The sequence below is a fragment of the Haliotis cracherodii genome, unplaced genomic scaffold, assembly GCF_022045235.1.
Source record: "Haliotis cracherodii isolate W230 unplaced genomic scaffold, xgHalCrac1.p SCAF_1, whole genome shotgun sequence".
In the NCBI taxonomy this organism is placed as follows: Eukaryota; Metazoa; Mollusca; class Gastropoda; order Lepetellida; family Haliotidae; genus Haliotis; species Haliotis cracherodii.
This window is the reverse complement of record NW_027266264.1, coordinates 58,491,633-58,504,955: the sequence shown is the minus strand read 5'-3', so window position 1 is coordinate 58,504,955 and position 13,323 is coordinate 58,491,633. Positions and strand designations below refer to the sequence as shown.

The following is a 13,323-nucleotide window of genomic DNA, read 5'->3' as shown; positions in this document are numbered from 1 at the left end:
TGTAAGGCATGGGGACATATTAATCATCACTCCATTTAAAGTACACAATTAATTAAATACCTTTGGCTCGATTGTTTAATAAATTCACACATTTTAGTTATCAATAGAGCACTTCCTTGTTCTATTTTGTGAAGTTCTGATGGTTAATGTCTGAGTGGTTGCTTCATGTTCACATGATTGGTTCCTGAGAATAACATGCTTTTGTGATTTCCTGAACTTAGGTGATATTGTTCTAGAGACAAGAAGGAACAGGCTGCCTGTTCATGGTAATTACCACACTCTTTAGACATGTTGGAGGGATTGATTTCAGCAAGACGGTTTAAGGAAAATAATTCAGTTTTCCAACTCACTTTTAGAGGAAGGACAGTGACTCCTTCATCTGAATGAATACCTCCCTCTGGAGCACTTCAAAGTGGCATGACTCTTCTTTTTAAAACTTGCAGGTACATGTACTTACAGGTTGAATGTTTTAATGAAAGATGAAATTTGAAAATGTTTTTGTCTCAGCTCATAAAGAGTATTTTTGGTTTAGATTAACTTGAACGGCCTAATGCTTTAAGCACTCTAGCAACAATGTTGCCTGCATGAGAACTTGGTTTTGTTTGTCTAAAATAGTGTAGCTGTATAGCTGCATTTGAAGCTGTTGCCCTACTGATTGTGAGGAATCACACACGAGACACCACAAGGATGCTACTAATAGGTTTCTAGTCTCACTCAGTTATGTTTGATGTCAGAAAGTACTGGGTGTTCGAAGCCTCACAAGTTTGTCTTAGATGTAAATGTGTCTTCCTTGTCTGTTAAACCTTGTTGCAGCTTTTCTATGTTGTAAGCAGCTTTTGGGCAGTGCAGGACTGATTGTGCAGTTGTGTCACAACTGTACAATATGCGTGCCTAACTCATTGAACCATATTCAATGAAGGCAGTTGCTAATAGCTTTTTGGCTGTACACAACCAAATGCCTGGTCATGTTCCTCTGTACAATATTCATGCCTAACTCGTTGAACCATTCCTTCATGGCAGGAGCCAGAAGCTATGGGCTACACACAGACCAAATGTCTGGTCATGTACCAACTGTACAGAATTCATGCCTAACTCGTTGAACCATTCCTTCATGGCAGGAGCCAGAAGCTATGGGCTACACACAGACCAAATGTCTGGTCATGTACCAACTGTACAGAATTCATGCCTAACTCGTTGAACCATTCCTTCATGGCAGGAGCCAGAAGCTATGGGCTACACACAGACCAAATGTCTGGTCATGTCCCAACTGTACAGAATTCATGCCTAACTCGTTGAACCATTCCTTCATGGCAGGAGCCAGAAGCTATGGGCTACACACAGACCAAATGTCTGGTCATGTCCCAACTGTACAGAATTCATACCTAACTCATTAAACCATATTCCAAGACGGCAGTAGCTATTAGCTATAGGATGCATGCACACGGACCAAATGCCTGGTCATTTCACAGCTGAGCAATATGCATGCCTAACCCGTTAAACCATATTCCTATTGCAAATGTGCAATGTTTGGCACACCTGACCAAGTGACCAGAAGGAAGGCTATTAGAACTGCAAGCAGCACTCCTGCCCTACATTGTGACAGCCAGGAACACCAGTCAAGCGACTCCAAAGCTGTTTTCATGGATCATTGATTCTGCTCGTTAGTAGAGGTGCTGAAAGTCTGTGTGATGTATGGCTGAAGGCTGTAGGCCCAGCTGGTTAGCCCCCTGCATTGTGTGTGCTATATTGTCCAAGACACAGCCAGGAGGGCTAGAGGAGGACTTAGTAGGGTGGTGTTCAGCCCTGTCCTCACACTGTGGCCTTGGTTGGTCTTGCAACCTCCCCACAATGTTCTCACGAAGTTTTAACCAGACAATAAGACTTTTTTCTGATTTACTTTTAGGGACAAAGGACCATTGATTGACCTTGAGACTTCTGTACAGATGTGCCCCTTAAGCAAGTACAGCAAAATATTATAGATCAGTTTACTTTTATATCCATGGTTGAAAATTCGATAAATTATGGTAACCTGAAATTGTGAAAATAGCATTTCCGTATTTGACTTTTGAATTCCATGGTCAAATATGTAAGCTGTAGAATCATGTAACTCAAGTGTGATGTTTATGTTGTTTAAAAATGTTTTGTTCCATTTTTCATCTGGTATGTGGTATCCAAATCCCTCCACAACTGTTGTTCAGCTGCACCACATAGGGCTAGATTCTTTTGTTTCCTGGCTTTCTGGTTGGTAGTTGGTGGGGGAAAATGAGTTAAAAAATGTATCTGAATATGTTACCATGTGTGCTGTTTATCAAGCTTTTCTTGCAGTTGAACTGTGTACATGCATTCTTTTGGGTTAAACATGGTAATATGCATTTAGGCAAAGATAGTTTCCAGTTTCAGTGGATCTGTAAACCAAGATGTTTATTTCCCAGGGTGTACTGGACTTGGGAGTGGACTGGGGACACTGCTAGATATTGGTGTCTCCACTGTGTTGCTTGAGCATCCATTGTAATGCCACACATGTAGACTGGAGACACTGCTAGACATTGGTGTCTGTTGTGATCAAGTTTCTTCACTGTGTTGCCAGAGCATCCATTGTAATGCCACACATGTAGACTGGAGACACCGCTAGACATTGTTGTCTGTTGTGATCAAGTTTCTCCACTGTGTTGCCAGAGCATCCATTGTAATGCCACACATGTAGACTGGAGACACCACTAGACATTGGGTGTCTGTTGTGATCAAGTTTCTCCACTGTGTTGCCAGAGCATCCATTGTAATGCCACACATGTAGACTGGAGACTCCGCTAGACATTGGTGTTCTCTTCACTCACCCACACATTAATACATTTGTTGGTGGTAGTGAGACTCACTCACTCACCCTGGCTGTCTCCTACACACACCTCAACTGCTGAGTTCCAGAAGTGAGCTTCGGCTCAACTCACTCACTCACTCATTTGGCGGTAGCGTGACTCTCTTCACTCACTTACCCTGGCTGTCTCCTACACAAACCACTACTGCTGAGCTTCGGCTCAACTCACTCACTCACTCATTTTGCGGTAGTATGACTCTCTTCACTCACGCACTCACTCAACCCGGCTGTCCTACACAAACCACTACTGCTGAGCTTCGGCTCAACTCACTCACTCACTCATTTTGCGGTAGTATGACTCTCTTCACTCACGCACTCACTCAACCCGGCTGTCTCCTACACAGCTCAACTGCAGAGCTCCAGCAGTGACCTTCGGCTCCGTCTTACACTGTTGAGAGATGGGGAAGCTATAGTAGATGCATTGCAATGACAGTTGCAGTCTGATGTACGCATCCATTGTAGGACTTCCATCTGTGGGTAGAGTAGACACCTGTTGAATCACTAGCAGGAGCCAGTCTGAGGTGGAATCAGAGTGCAGTAGGCTCCTTGTCTGGCTGCTGCTGCTGGGGTTCCATATGATACAGTTATGCTGTCACACATTAAATTAGGAGCTAGAAATGGCAGAGGTAATGTCTTGTTTGCTTCAGAATCTATAGTTTGGTGTTTGAGTTATCTTTACTTGTATATGGGAAAGTTGGATGAGGTTAAAGAGCTACTGAAAATGTTTCAAATATATTGCTTAGTGTGAGTATTTCGTCTGACATTTTCACACGTTATGCCACAACAGCATTTTATCTATATGGTCATAGATTGAATGTCATGAAAAGGTGATGTGTTTAACCATTTGAGATATACTTGAGAAGGATATTACCACCAATATGATTAACTGTATTGACAGCAAGACTGTACACTGATATCTTCATAATATCACCATTCTTTGTGTAGGTGACAAGAGCCATTTCTGATGCCAGATGTATCTGGATTAGAACACTCATGCAGGGGATTGATACCTTTAATATCTTTTGATTTCCATGTGGCATATATTCATGAGTAGTGATTAATTGGAATATTGTTGCAGCCATTGCTGTTGGTTATGTCTGGGTTTATTTTGCAACATGCCACCAACTGTGTAGGTTTCTCAGCTTTACTGACCTTGCTGGGCACAACACCTGGTGTAGGGGAGACTTGCAGGGAACAATGTCCACAGCAGCTGGGGGGAAAAAGGGGGTGGACATGTAAGATGACTGTCAGTGAACACAACACCACGGACCAGGCGAGACTGCATTGGGAGAGAGCTCGTGTTTCTGGTTGTGTGGGCAGGGAGTTAGTGGCTAGCCTAGGGCAGGAGGAAGAGGAGGGAGGGAGGAGGCAATGCAGACCCACTGTCTACCTGAGCTCTGTTATTGTCCATACTCGGCAGCAAAACAACTGAGACTGCCTTTTACATTTCTCTTGGTAGCCATGGCAACATTAGCAAGGCGATTATTTCTCTGCTAGTGCTACTGTAGCTTTGCTCTTGTGTCAGTTTTTGAGGCTGGTTGATCAGCCTCTCGTCATCAGCACATGTGACTTGCGCTCACACGACCAACAGACTATGTAGGAGGCACAGGGAAGATGGAGTTCTGTTCATCTGGGTTGCTACCGGGAGTTGTCACAGGGCAAGATAACCCGTGACCTCCCATGTCTCATCAGCTATCTGCCCCACCTGTTGATGATGTTGATGGACATGGAACCTGTTGAACATGCATTGAGGTATATGTGTACTTCCTATATGGACCTTCTTTGGATTTACATTGGTGGAGATTTGTGGGTGGTGTGGAGGAAGATATGGATTGTTACAAATAGGTGCAGTACCTGATTGAGGAGCTGGTCAGTACCGGTAAATCATATACTCTATGACATCCTCTCAAGGATGACATGACTATCAAGTTTCAGATTTGGATGTTTCAAAACTGGTTTTGAACAGTGGTGGCATTTTTATGTTTTATTGGTCTGAAATGCTGTGTGAGTTACATGATGTGTAGGTTTGAAAGATATTCCCCCCAAGGGGGTGAGGTTTGTTTATCTATACACATAGATGACAAGAATGGAGGACCCTGCTAAACCACTGCTTAATGCATATGTTATGTCTTGCTTGATTGCTGTTTTATTCTTGTGATTATCAGAATTCCCTTTCATTGGTAGCCTCCGAAGAATTGTTTCTTTCATGTTTATGACATTAGGTGTATGTCAGCTCAGGATGGATGAATCGCTGTCTGGAAACTGACGTTTCTTTTCCATCATGTTTTGTGCCACCCTGCTTGGACTGTTGATGTTTTTCAAGCAGGCTTTCGATCACAAAAAATTGACATTTGAAAGAAATGATACTTTGCATGTTAACTGAATTGAAATGAAGTATCTGGACTGTCACCCCCAGTGATGTACTTGGTGGCCAGGTGAGGTGCTTAACAGAGCGACTTGTATGGTGTGCCTTTCTCTGGTCACAGCTCTCGGCAGTTGAAGCAGCCTGTCTTAGTAGACAGAGTGTCGTGTGTGGCCATGCTCTCACACCTTCTAATTCAGCGAGCTGGAAATGAGCTTTTAAGCCTCGGTCACCAAGTCTGTGACACAGTAGGATGTGACAGAGGAATTCTTGTGAGTTGGTTTGTAGAGGAATTAGACAAATTAATGTTTCGAGTGCGGCGTTTTTTCTTTGTGACTAGACTGAGCAGTGTGAGGGAGTCTGCAGGGAGCTAACACTGTGTGCTGCAGTCTAGCTGACATTCACAGACAGGCAGGTCATGTAGGTAGACACCCCCATTGCTGGCATGGACTGGACTTGAAGCAGGTCTTTAAGCAGGTGTCAGTGGTATTTTAGTTCAGATAGTGATGTGGGCTACTGCTATTTTAAGATGTCACATTTCTGAAACTGTTATTGGCAGCTTTGTTTCGTTTGCATGGTTGTAATGTCATCATGGTCATGTGGCAGATCAGGTTTCATTATCATTGCAATGAATCTTTACAATTTTCCCCTGTGTCACATGAACGTGAGTGGTTCGTTTGGTGTGATAATGAAATGGATTATCTGTTGTCATTCTAAATACAAGTAATATTTCCCCTTCATAGACACTTATATCTTACAATCATATTTGTATGCCTAGGAAGTAGATGTATGTATTCACGAGTCCTCATGTCTTGAACCGGGAGCCACAGGTATATGAGGGGATATAAAACTAATTAAGGAAATAATTGATGAGAAAACATAAAATTTTTGCGGGGTTGATAATAATAAGGTCTATAAAGAAATAACATTGTTTTCATTACCATGACAATCTGTGTCTGGTCCTAAAAGTCTCGTTAAGTTTTTTATGTCTGGTAAGCTCTGCTAATAACCCATATGTTAACACTATCTTGTATATAATACTTAAATACAAGTTGGGCCTTGTTGATTCAAATCATTTCAGCACAAGCTTCAATCGTCTTTTCCTGTGTTATCGTTCTTAGGACACGAGAAACAGTAGCTCAAATGGTTCACTTCAGGATTGCAATATTGTGGTCCAAATAAAATATTTTTACTTTAACTTTTGGTTATATAGAAAATGGAATTTTTGGATTAGACTTGATAGAACTCAGAAGTAATGAAATTACTGTAAAACACTATAATGTTTTTCAACCTTGCTTTTCAGTTCGTTTTTTTTTCAACATTTCTTGTGACACAGTATGCATTTTTTTTACTATTTAATATTAATTTAAGCATAATATTGTGCTAGCCATAAGAGTCTGTTTGTTGTCTGTTTTTTTTTAATTAATGCCATGCTCAGCAATATTACAGGTATATAACGTTTGTCTGAAAATAACACAATAACAGTGAAAGGGTTAACACAGTAACAGTAAAAGGGTTAACACAGTAACAGTAAAAGGGTTAACACAGTAACAGTATATGGGTTGAACATGTTTACAGTAAAATGGTTAACATGGTAACAGTAAAAGAATGAACACAATGACAGTAAAAGGTGACTATATTAACAGTAAAAGCAGTGATAGAAATTGGCACTAGTCCTATAGTCCTTGCCAAAGGGTGAACACGATAACAGTATAAGAGTGAACACGATAACAGTATAAGGGTGAACACGATAACAGTATAAGGGTGAACACGATGACAGTAAAAGTGGGAACGTGATAACAGTAAAAGGGTGAACTCGATAGCAGAAAGGGTGAACATAACAGTAAAGGCGTGAACTCGAAAACAGAAAGGGTGTGAGAAACAAAAGGGATCCTGAGTCCTGTAAATTTGCTGATGGAGCATTCTACTAGGAGTCAAAATGTTTTGTTAACATTAGGGTAATGACAAGGATATACACTGTTATAAAGATAGAACAAACTAACAGTACAGCTATGTGCAGGAGTTTTTATGCTAATGAAAGTATATTCTTACTTGACCACACAATTTGTAAGCCCATTAGTAAGTTGAACATACAAACGCGCACGCACATTCACACATGCACGCACATTCACACATGCACGCACATTCACACATGCACGCACATTCACACATGCACATGCACACACACATGCACACGCACACTCGCCCCCACCACCCATTGTCCCACTGTAATCTTTTTTGGCAGATGATTGATTTCTGAGTGTTATGGTATGTGCTATTTACAAATATGTCTGTAATATGTGGGTAGCGGTGGTAGATTGTTTGTTAGTCTCTATCTGAGACACACTGAAGATGGCTGTAGTTTTGAGCCAACGTGTAAATAAGATGAAAGGGCTTGTTGTGCGGAGGACTGAGAAGATCACCTCTGACATGCCCCGAGCCGACATGCACCAGTCATATGTTCCCTCATTTCTAAGACACTTCAAATTGAACAATATAACCTTCGTATACCTGGACTCTGTAGCTCATGGGATGAATCGACTTTCTTGGTGGCGTTGATGGATTTCTGAGTATAATGGTATGTGCTATTTACAAATATGTCTGTAATATTTGGGTAGCAGTGGTAGATTGTTTGCTAGTCTCTTTCTGATAAGTTCAGAAAAATGTTGATTAAATAATTGGAAATATTTTGATATGACTTCAGATTTAGAGAGGACTATATGAAAGCATCAGTGGTAAGTTATGGCTGGTGTATGAAATCAACTTGATAAAAAGGCACAACAATTTTTACTTTTCAAATCCCTGTCCTGTCATTTGATACAAATAATCAAGTTGATCTACTCATTGGAGAGTACATTGTTAGCTGTAAAATGGCTCACATGTATAGAGAACAGCGTTAGAAATTGGCTCTATTCCTGTAGTTCTTGCCAAACTGCCCAATAGTTAAGGTATCATGAGGACTAGTAAAAATTTGCCATTTTTATGTGTTTTGCTATATGTTATCATTATAAGGACTATTGGACTAAAACTATAAGTTTCTAACGCTGGAGAAGCAATGTGCACCAGCCAGGTTATATAGAGAGGTAGCTGTGTCAGAGAAGAGGAAATATTCTATTGCCTGAGGTCAGATGTCTGTGTTAAGACAAACACCCCAGAGTGTCTGAAAAAGTCCAGGTGTGTGTCATAACCTTAATGTTAGAACAGGTCAGGGTGTCTATCATCACCCTGGTGTTAAGACTGAAAAAAACTTTTTTTTCAAACTTTGGCCTATGCAGTTTGGGGTAGATGTTGCCAGGAGTTTGATCCAACTAGCCAACAGCTCATTTTGGAATAGTGCTGTGTGTTGCATAATTTGGATTTGGGAGGAAACAGGTGTCATTCCATACTTTATTGTCTCAGACACAAGCCGACCTGTTGCTGTGCCTCTATTTTCAACTTCCAGCCCCTAGGTAACAACTTGTTTGGAGACAGGTATCAACTCCATATAACATGACCTAACCAATCAGATAACAGCCATCTATTGGCTGATTGCAGAACGAATCAGATCTCTCCTGATGACATGGTGTGTAATAAGGGCCACTTCATTCTCATCCACATGTGTAATAATGGATACTGGTTTTACAATCGGCTTGTACGCACCAGCTGCTTCCATACCCTTGCTGTGTTTGAACATTAGATTATCTCTCCTGCATTATCTCCCCTGATAGCTAGCTTCAACTGAAATATGGTATGCAAGATCTGCAGGAGGTTCAAGTTAGCTGACAATTGAATTTTGAGACTTTCCAATTGAGAATCATCTTCTGAACTTAATACATGGCATGCACATGATATACAATTGAATTATTTAGCAGCTGCTTCAGTGCTTGTTCTGTATTCATTTTCAACATGAAGGCGGAGTAACAAAACAAGTATGACTAAATCATACGTGCATACAAAAATTGACAAAGAGGGCGCTTATTAAAATGATACACAAGTTAAATTTGTTGTCAGTGATCGAGTAACAGTAAACAAAGTTAGTCCGAATGTCGGTGAAGCTAACATTTCTTCGATGATAGTTATTAGGCATTTATATGCCCTTTCCACGCAGCTGCTTTTAAAAACATCTAACAAATCTCTAGCAAATACAGACTGCTGTGTAAATATTCTTCATAGTAGGGAGCGCATATAATTTTTTTTATAATTCGGTAAAGTTTGTCAGGGTGTGCTTAGTATAGAAACTACAGTACTATAGCATCATTGTTTTGAGATCCTATAGATCTCCAACTGTTGGTAATTGGAAAGGCTTTGTCATCCTACTGCAGTGTCAAATATGTGTCAACACCTGTTACTGGCCGAGTTGACATTGTTGCACTTATTGTGATTGCAGCCTTTAAAACAAGCACAACTCCCACCTGGTGACAATTTTTAATTTATAACATAATGTCACCAGATATCATAATATTTTAAATGAGTAGCTGTTTGATGTATGTAGGGAAGTCATTATTACATTATGTTGCCCCCTGGTTAAAAAACAGGGTGTATATAGCGATATAGCGATGCCTGTCGTCTGTCCGTCAGCATGGTCAGCCGTCCGTTTTCTGTTTCCGGAGCAGGAGCAGATCTACCAAACAGTTAATACTTCTTGTTAAAACTTTCATCTGGTGGTGAACTGGTACCTTTTGATGTTTTGGGATTGTTTTTCTTTAAATGTGTTTGTTTTTTCATGATGAAAACAAGTTGTTTTCCGTGAAATATTTCTTGTTTAAACTTGCTATATAGATCAGTCTAGTGGTGGACTGATGATTTGGGATTTCTTTTCTTCACTGAACTGATGCTATCAAATGGCAATGAACCAAACGTGTGCTATAACTAAGGAGCCAAACTCCATTTCCAAGATGCATCTGACCACTGATGACTCTTGTTAAACAAGGCTACACATCTTCAACACTATTTTTCAAGGTGTTTGTTACAATACTTGTGACACAACTGTTTACATTGTTGCAGTCTGCATCTTCAACCACAAGTCAGAGTCCAACAAAATTACCATGCTTGCCGTAAATGGTGACTGTGCTTGGCGTAAAAGACGACTAACGGGATAGGGTGGTCAGGCTCATGATATCAATCACTGGATTGTCTGGTCCAGACTCGATTATTTACAGACCGCCATCATATAGCTGGAATGTTGCTGAGTGCGGCGTTAAACATCAAACCAACCAACCAACCAATCCAGCAAAATTATGTTCGGTCCAGTAAACTCTGCTAGTGATAGGCTACTAATATCAAAATCTACAGAAAATGATGTGGATATCCAATTTTGGGTTTGTAGACTCATAGGTTGCGGCACAGATTATTACAAGGTATGGTCCACCATTGTTACAACAGACATTGTTTTGTGTTACTAGAGATGACTGTTGAGCCCTACCATTTCAGGATCATACTGCAAACAAACATGGACTGACTGACTAACTGACACTGTTGTTTCAGGATCAAACAGCTTAATGAGCAGCAACGGCGGGAGCAGGAGAACATCTACATTGAGGAGCTTGCGGAGCTGATCTCGGAAAGTTTCACGGACATGAGTGTATTCTCCGTCAAGCCCGACAAGTGTGCAATACTGCAGGAGACCGTCAACCAAATCCAGCAAATTAACAAGCAAGGTAAACCATAGTTCAGTACTCACTGGCTGACGATCAGAAACCAGGAGGCCACCCAACTGTACACTCAATAGTCCCTGGAGCAACTAGAAATGCTCCCTTTTTATGTACCTCATAGCACTGATTGGTACATTCTTCTTTTTCAACAGTGGTCGGCTTGCTGCAAAAATGCAACCAGTGTCTTCACTATGTAGCCTAAAATGTCATGAAACCCAGTTCCTTGGTTGTCGTGCATTGGCAAAAGTGCTTGTTATGGCATAAGAACCTACTCCAAGTTGCCATATAGTGGACAAGTTAACTGTTGATAATGTTTGCCTCCAATTCTGTGCACGCAGCATTTCTCCGCATCAGAGGAAGTGTCATCTGTATTCTTACAGCTCATTTCAGGAGATAATTATTAAAAGACGGTGTTCTTGCAATCAGTACCATCCCTTTGGGATACAGAAATAAATGATAGTTTTGTTTCAGCTGAGAGTGGGTCGGGAGACGCAGTTCAACAAAGTCAGGTGTCGTCCAGCAAGCCTTCCATCCTCGCCAATGACCTGCTAGGACCGCTGCTGCTCGAGGTAGGCACCACACCAGGGTACAACACTAGGCTACCACACCAGGGTACAACACTAGGGGCCAACACTAGGGTACCACACTAGGGGCCAACACTAGGGTACCACACTAAGGGACAACACTAGGGTACCACACTAAGGGACAACACTAGGGTACCACACTAGGGGACAACACTAGGGTACCACACTAGGGGCCAACACTAGGGTACCACACTAAGGGACAACACTAGGGTACCACACTAAGGGACAACACTAGGGTACCACACTAGGGGACAACACTAGGGTACCACACTAGGGGCCAACACTAGGTTACCACACTAGGGGACAACATTAGGGTACCACACTAGGGGACAACACTAGGGTACCACACTAAGGGACAACACTAGGGTACCACTCTAGGGGACAACACTAAGGGACAACACTAGGGTACCACACTAGGGGACAACACTAGGGTACCACACCAAGGGACAACACTAGGGTACCACACTAGGGGCCAACACTAGGGTACCACACTAAGGGACAACACTAGGGTACCACACTAGGGTACCACACTAGGGGACAACACTAAGGGACAACACTAGGGTACAACACTAGGGTACAACACTAGGGTACAACACCAGGGGACAACACTAGGGGACAACACTAGGGTACCGCACTAGGGGACAACACCAGGGGACAACACTAGGGAACCACTCTAGGCTACCACACTAGGGTACCACACCAAGGGACAACACTAGGGTACCGCACTAGGGGACAACACCAGGGGACAACACTAGGGAACCACTCTAGGCTACCACACCAAGGGACAACACTAGGGGACAACACTAGGGTACCACACTAGGGGACAACACTAGGCTACCACACCAGGGTACCGCACTAGGGGACAACACCAGGGTACCGCACTAGGGGACAACACCAGGGGACAACACTAGGGAACCACTCTAGGCTACCACACTAGGGTACCACACCAAGGGACAACACTAGGGGACAACACTAGGGAACCACTCTAGGCTACCACACCAGGGTACCGCACTAGGGGACAACACCAGGGGACAACTCTAGGGTACCACACTAGGGGACAACACCAGGGTACCACACTAAGGGACAACACCAGGGTACCACTCTAGGGGACAACACCAGGGGACAACACTAGGGAACCACTCTAGGCTACCACACCAGGGTACCGCACCAGGGGACAGCATTAGTGCTCTACACTAGGGTACCTCACTGGGACAACACTAGGGGACATCATTAGGCCTCCACACTAGGGTTCCACACCAGGGGACCACAGAAGGGGACCACAGAAGGGGACAACACTAGGGCCCCACACTATGAGACCACACAAGTTTCTCCCATAAGGACTCGCCCTCACTTACTTTATTACAGCACTTTTCATCAATCTCGCGACCCTTTCAAAGTTTAACGTAGGGGTTATGTGAAGGACCCCTTGACGTCTATGCTGAATTTTAAACACTGCTATGGATACGTTAACCTTTGAGCAATGTGGTTTTTGCGAGTTGAGCAATCTGTTTTTTGCGATTCGACTCGTGCAAGTTTCTTAGGCTTATTGTACACCAGCAGACTAAATCACGGCTCACACAATCAGCCATTGATTTGCCTGCTGGGTTCATTGACACTTTGCAGGCTGCCATGACATATCTGAAACATTGATATGTTGTGAAACCCTGCATTACTCTCTCATTCATCATGATAATTATCATTGATGATGCCCCATCATCATCATCATTAATGCATGCAAGTGATACCACTTGCAGTTTTGGTGTTGCTAGAAGAAAATCTATAACAAACTGAAAGGCATCCCCATGTACTTTCTTTTGAAACATGCCGGGTAATTATGATCAGGCCTATCCACCAGAGCTTCTACAAAAAACTCTG

General features: G+C 42.4%; 1 protein-coding gene across 4 annotated transcripts in view; it reads left to right on the top strand.

The window, feature by feature from the left end:
* LOC139479864 (nuclear receptor coactivator 2-like) overlaps positions 1-13,323 on the top strand; it is a 145,237-nt gene that overhangs the window by 94,342 nt on the left and 37,572 nt on the right. For all 4 annotated transcript variants that reach the window (XM_071262776.1, XM_071262785.1, XM_071262767.1 and 1 more), the window contains 2 exons: positions 10,698-10,870; positions 11,336-11,433. In XM_071262776.1, coding sequence (XP_071118877.1) covers positions 10,698-10,870; positions 11,336-11,433 — 271 coding nt within the window. The remainder of the gene's footprint in view (positions 1-10,697; positions 10,871-11,335; positions 11,434-13,323) is intronic.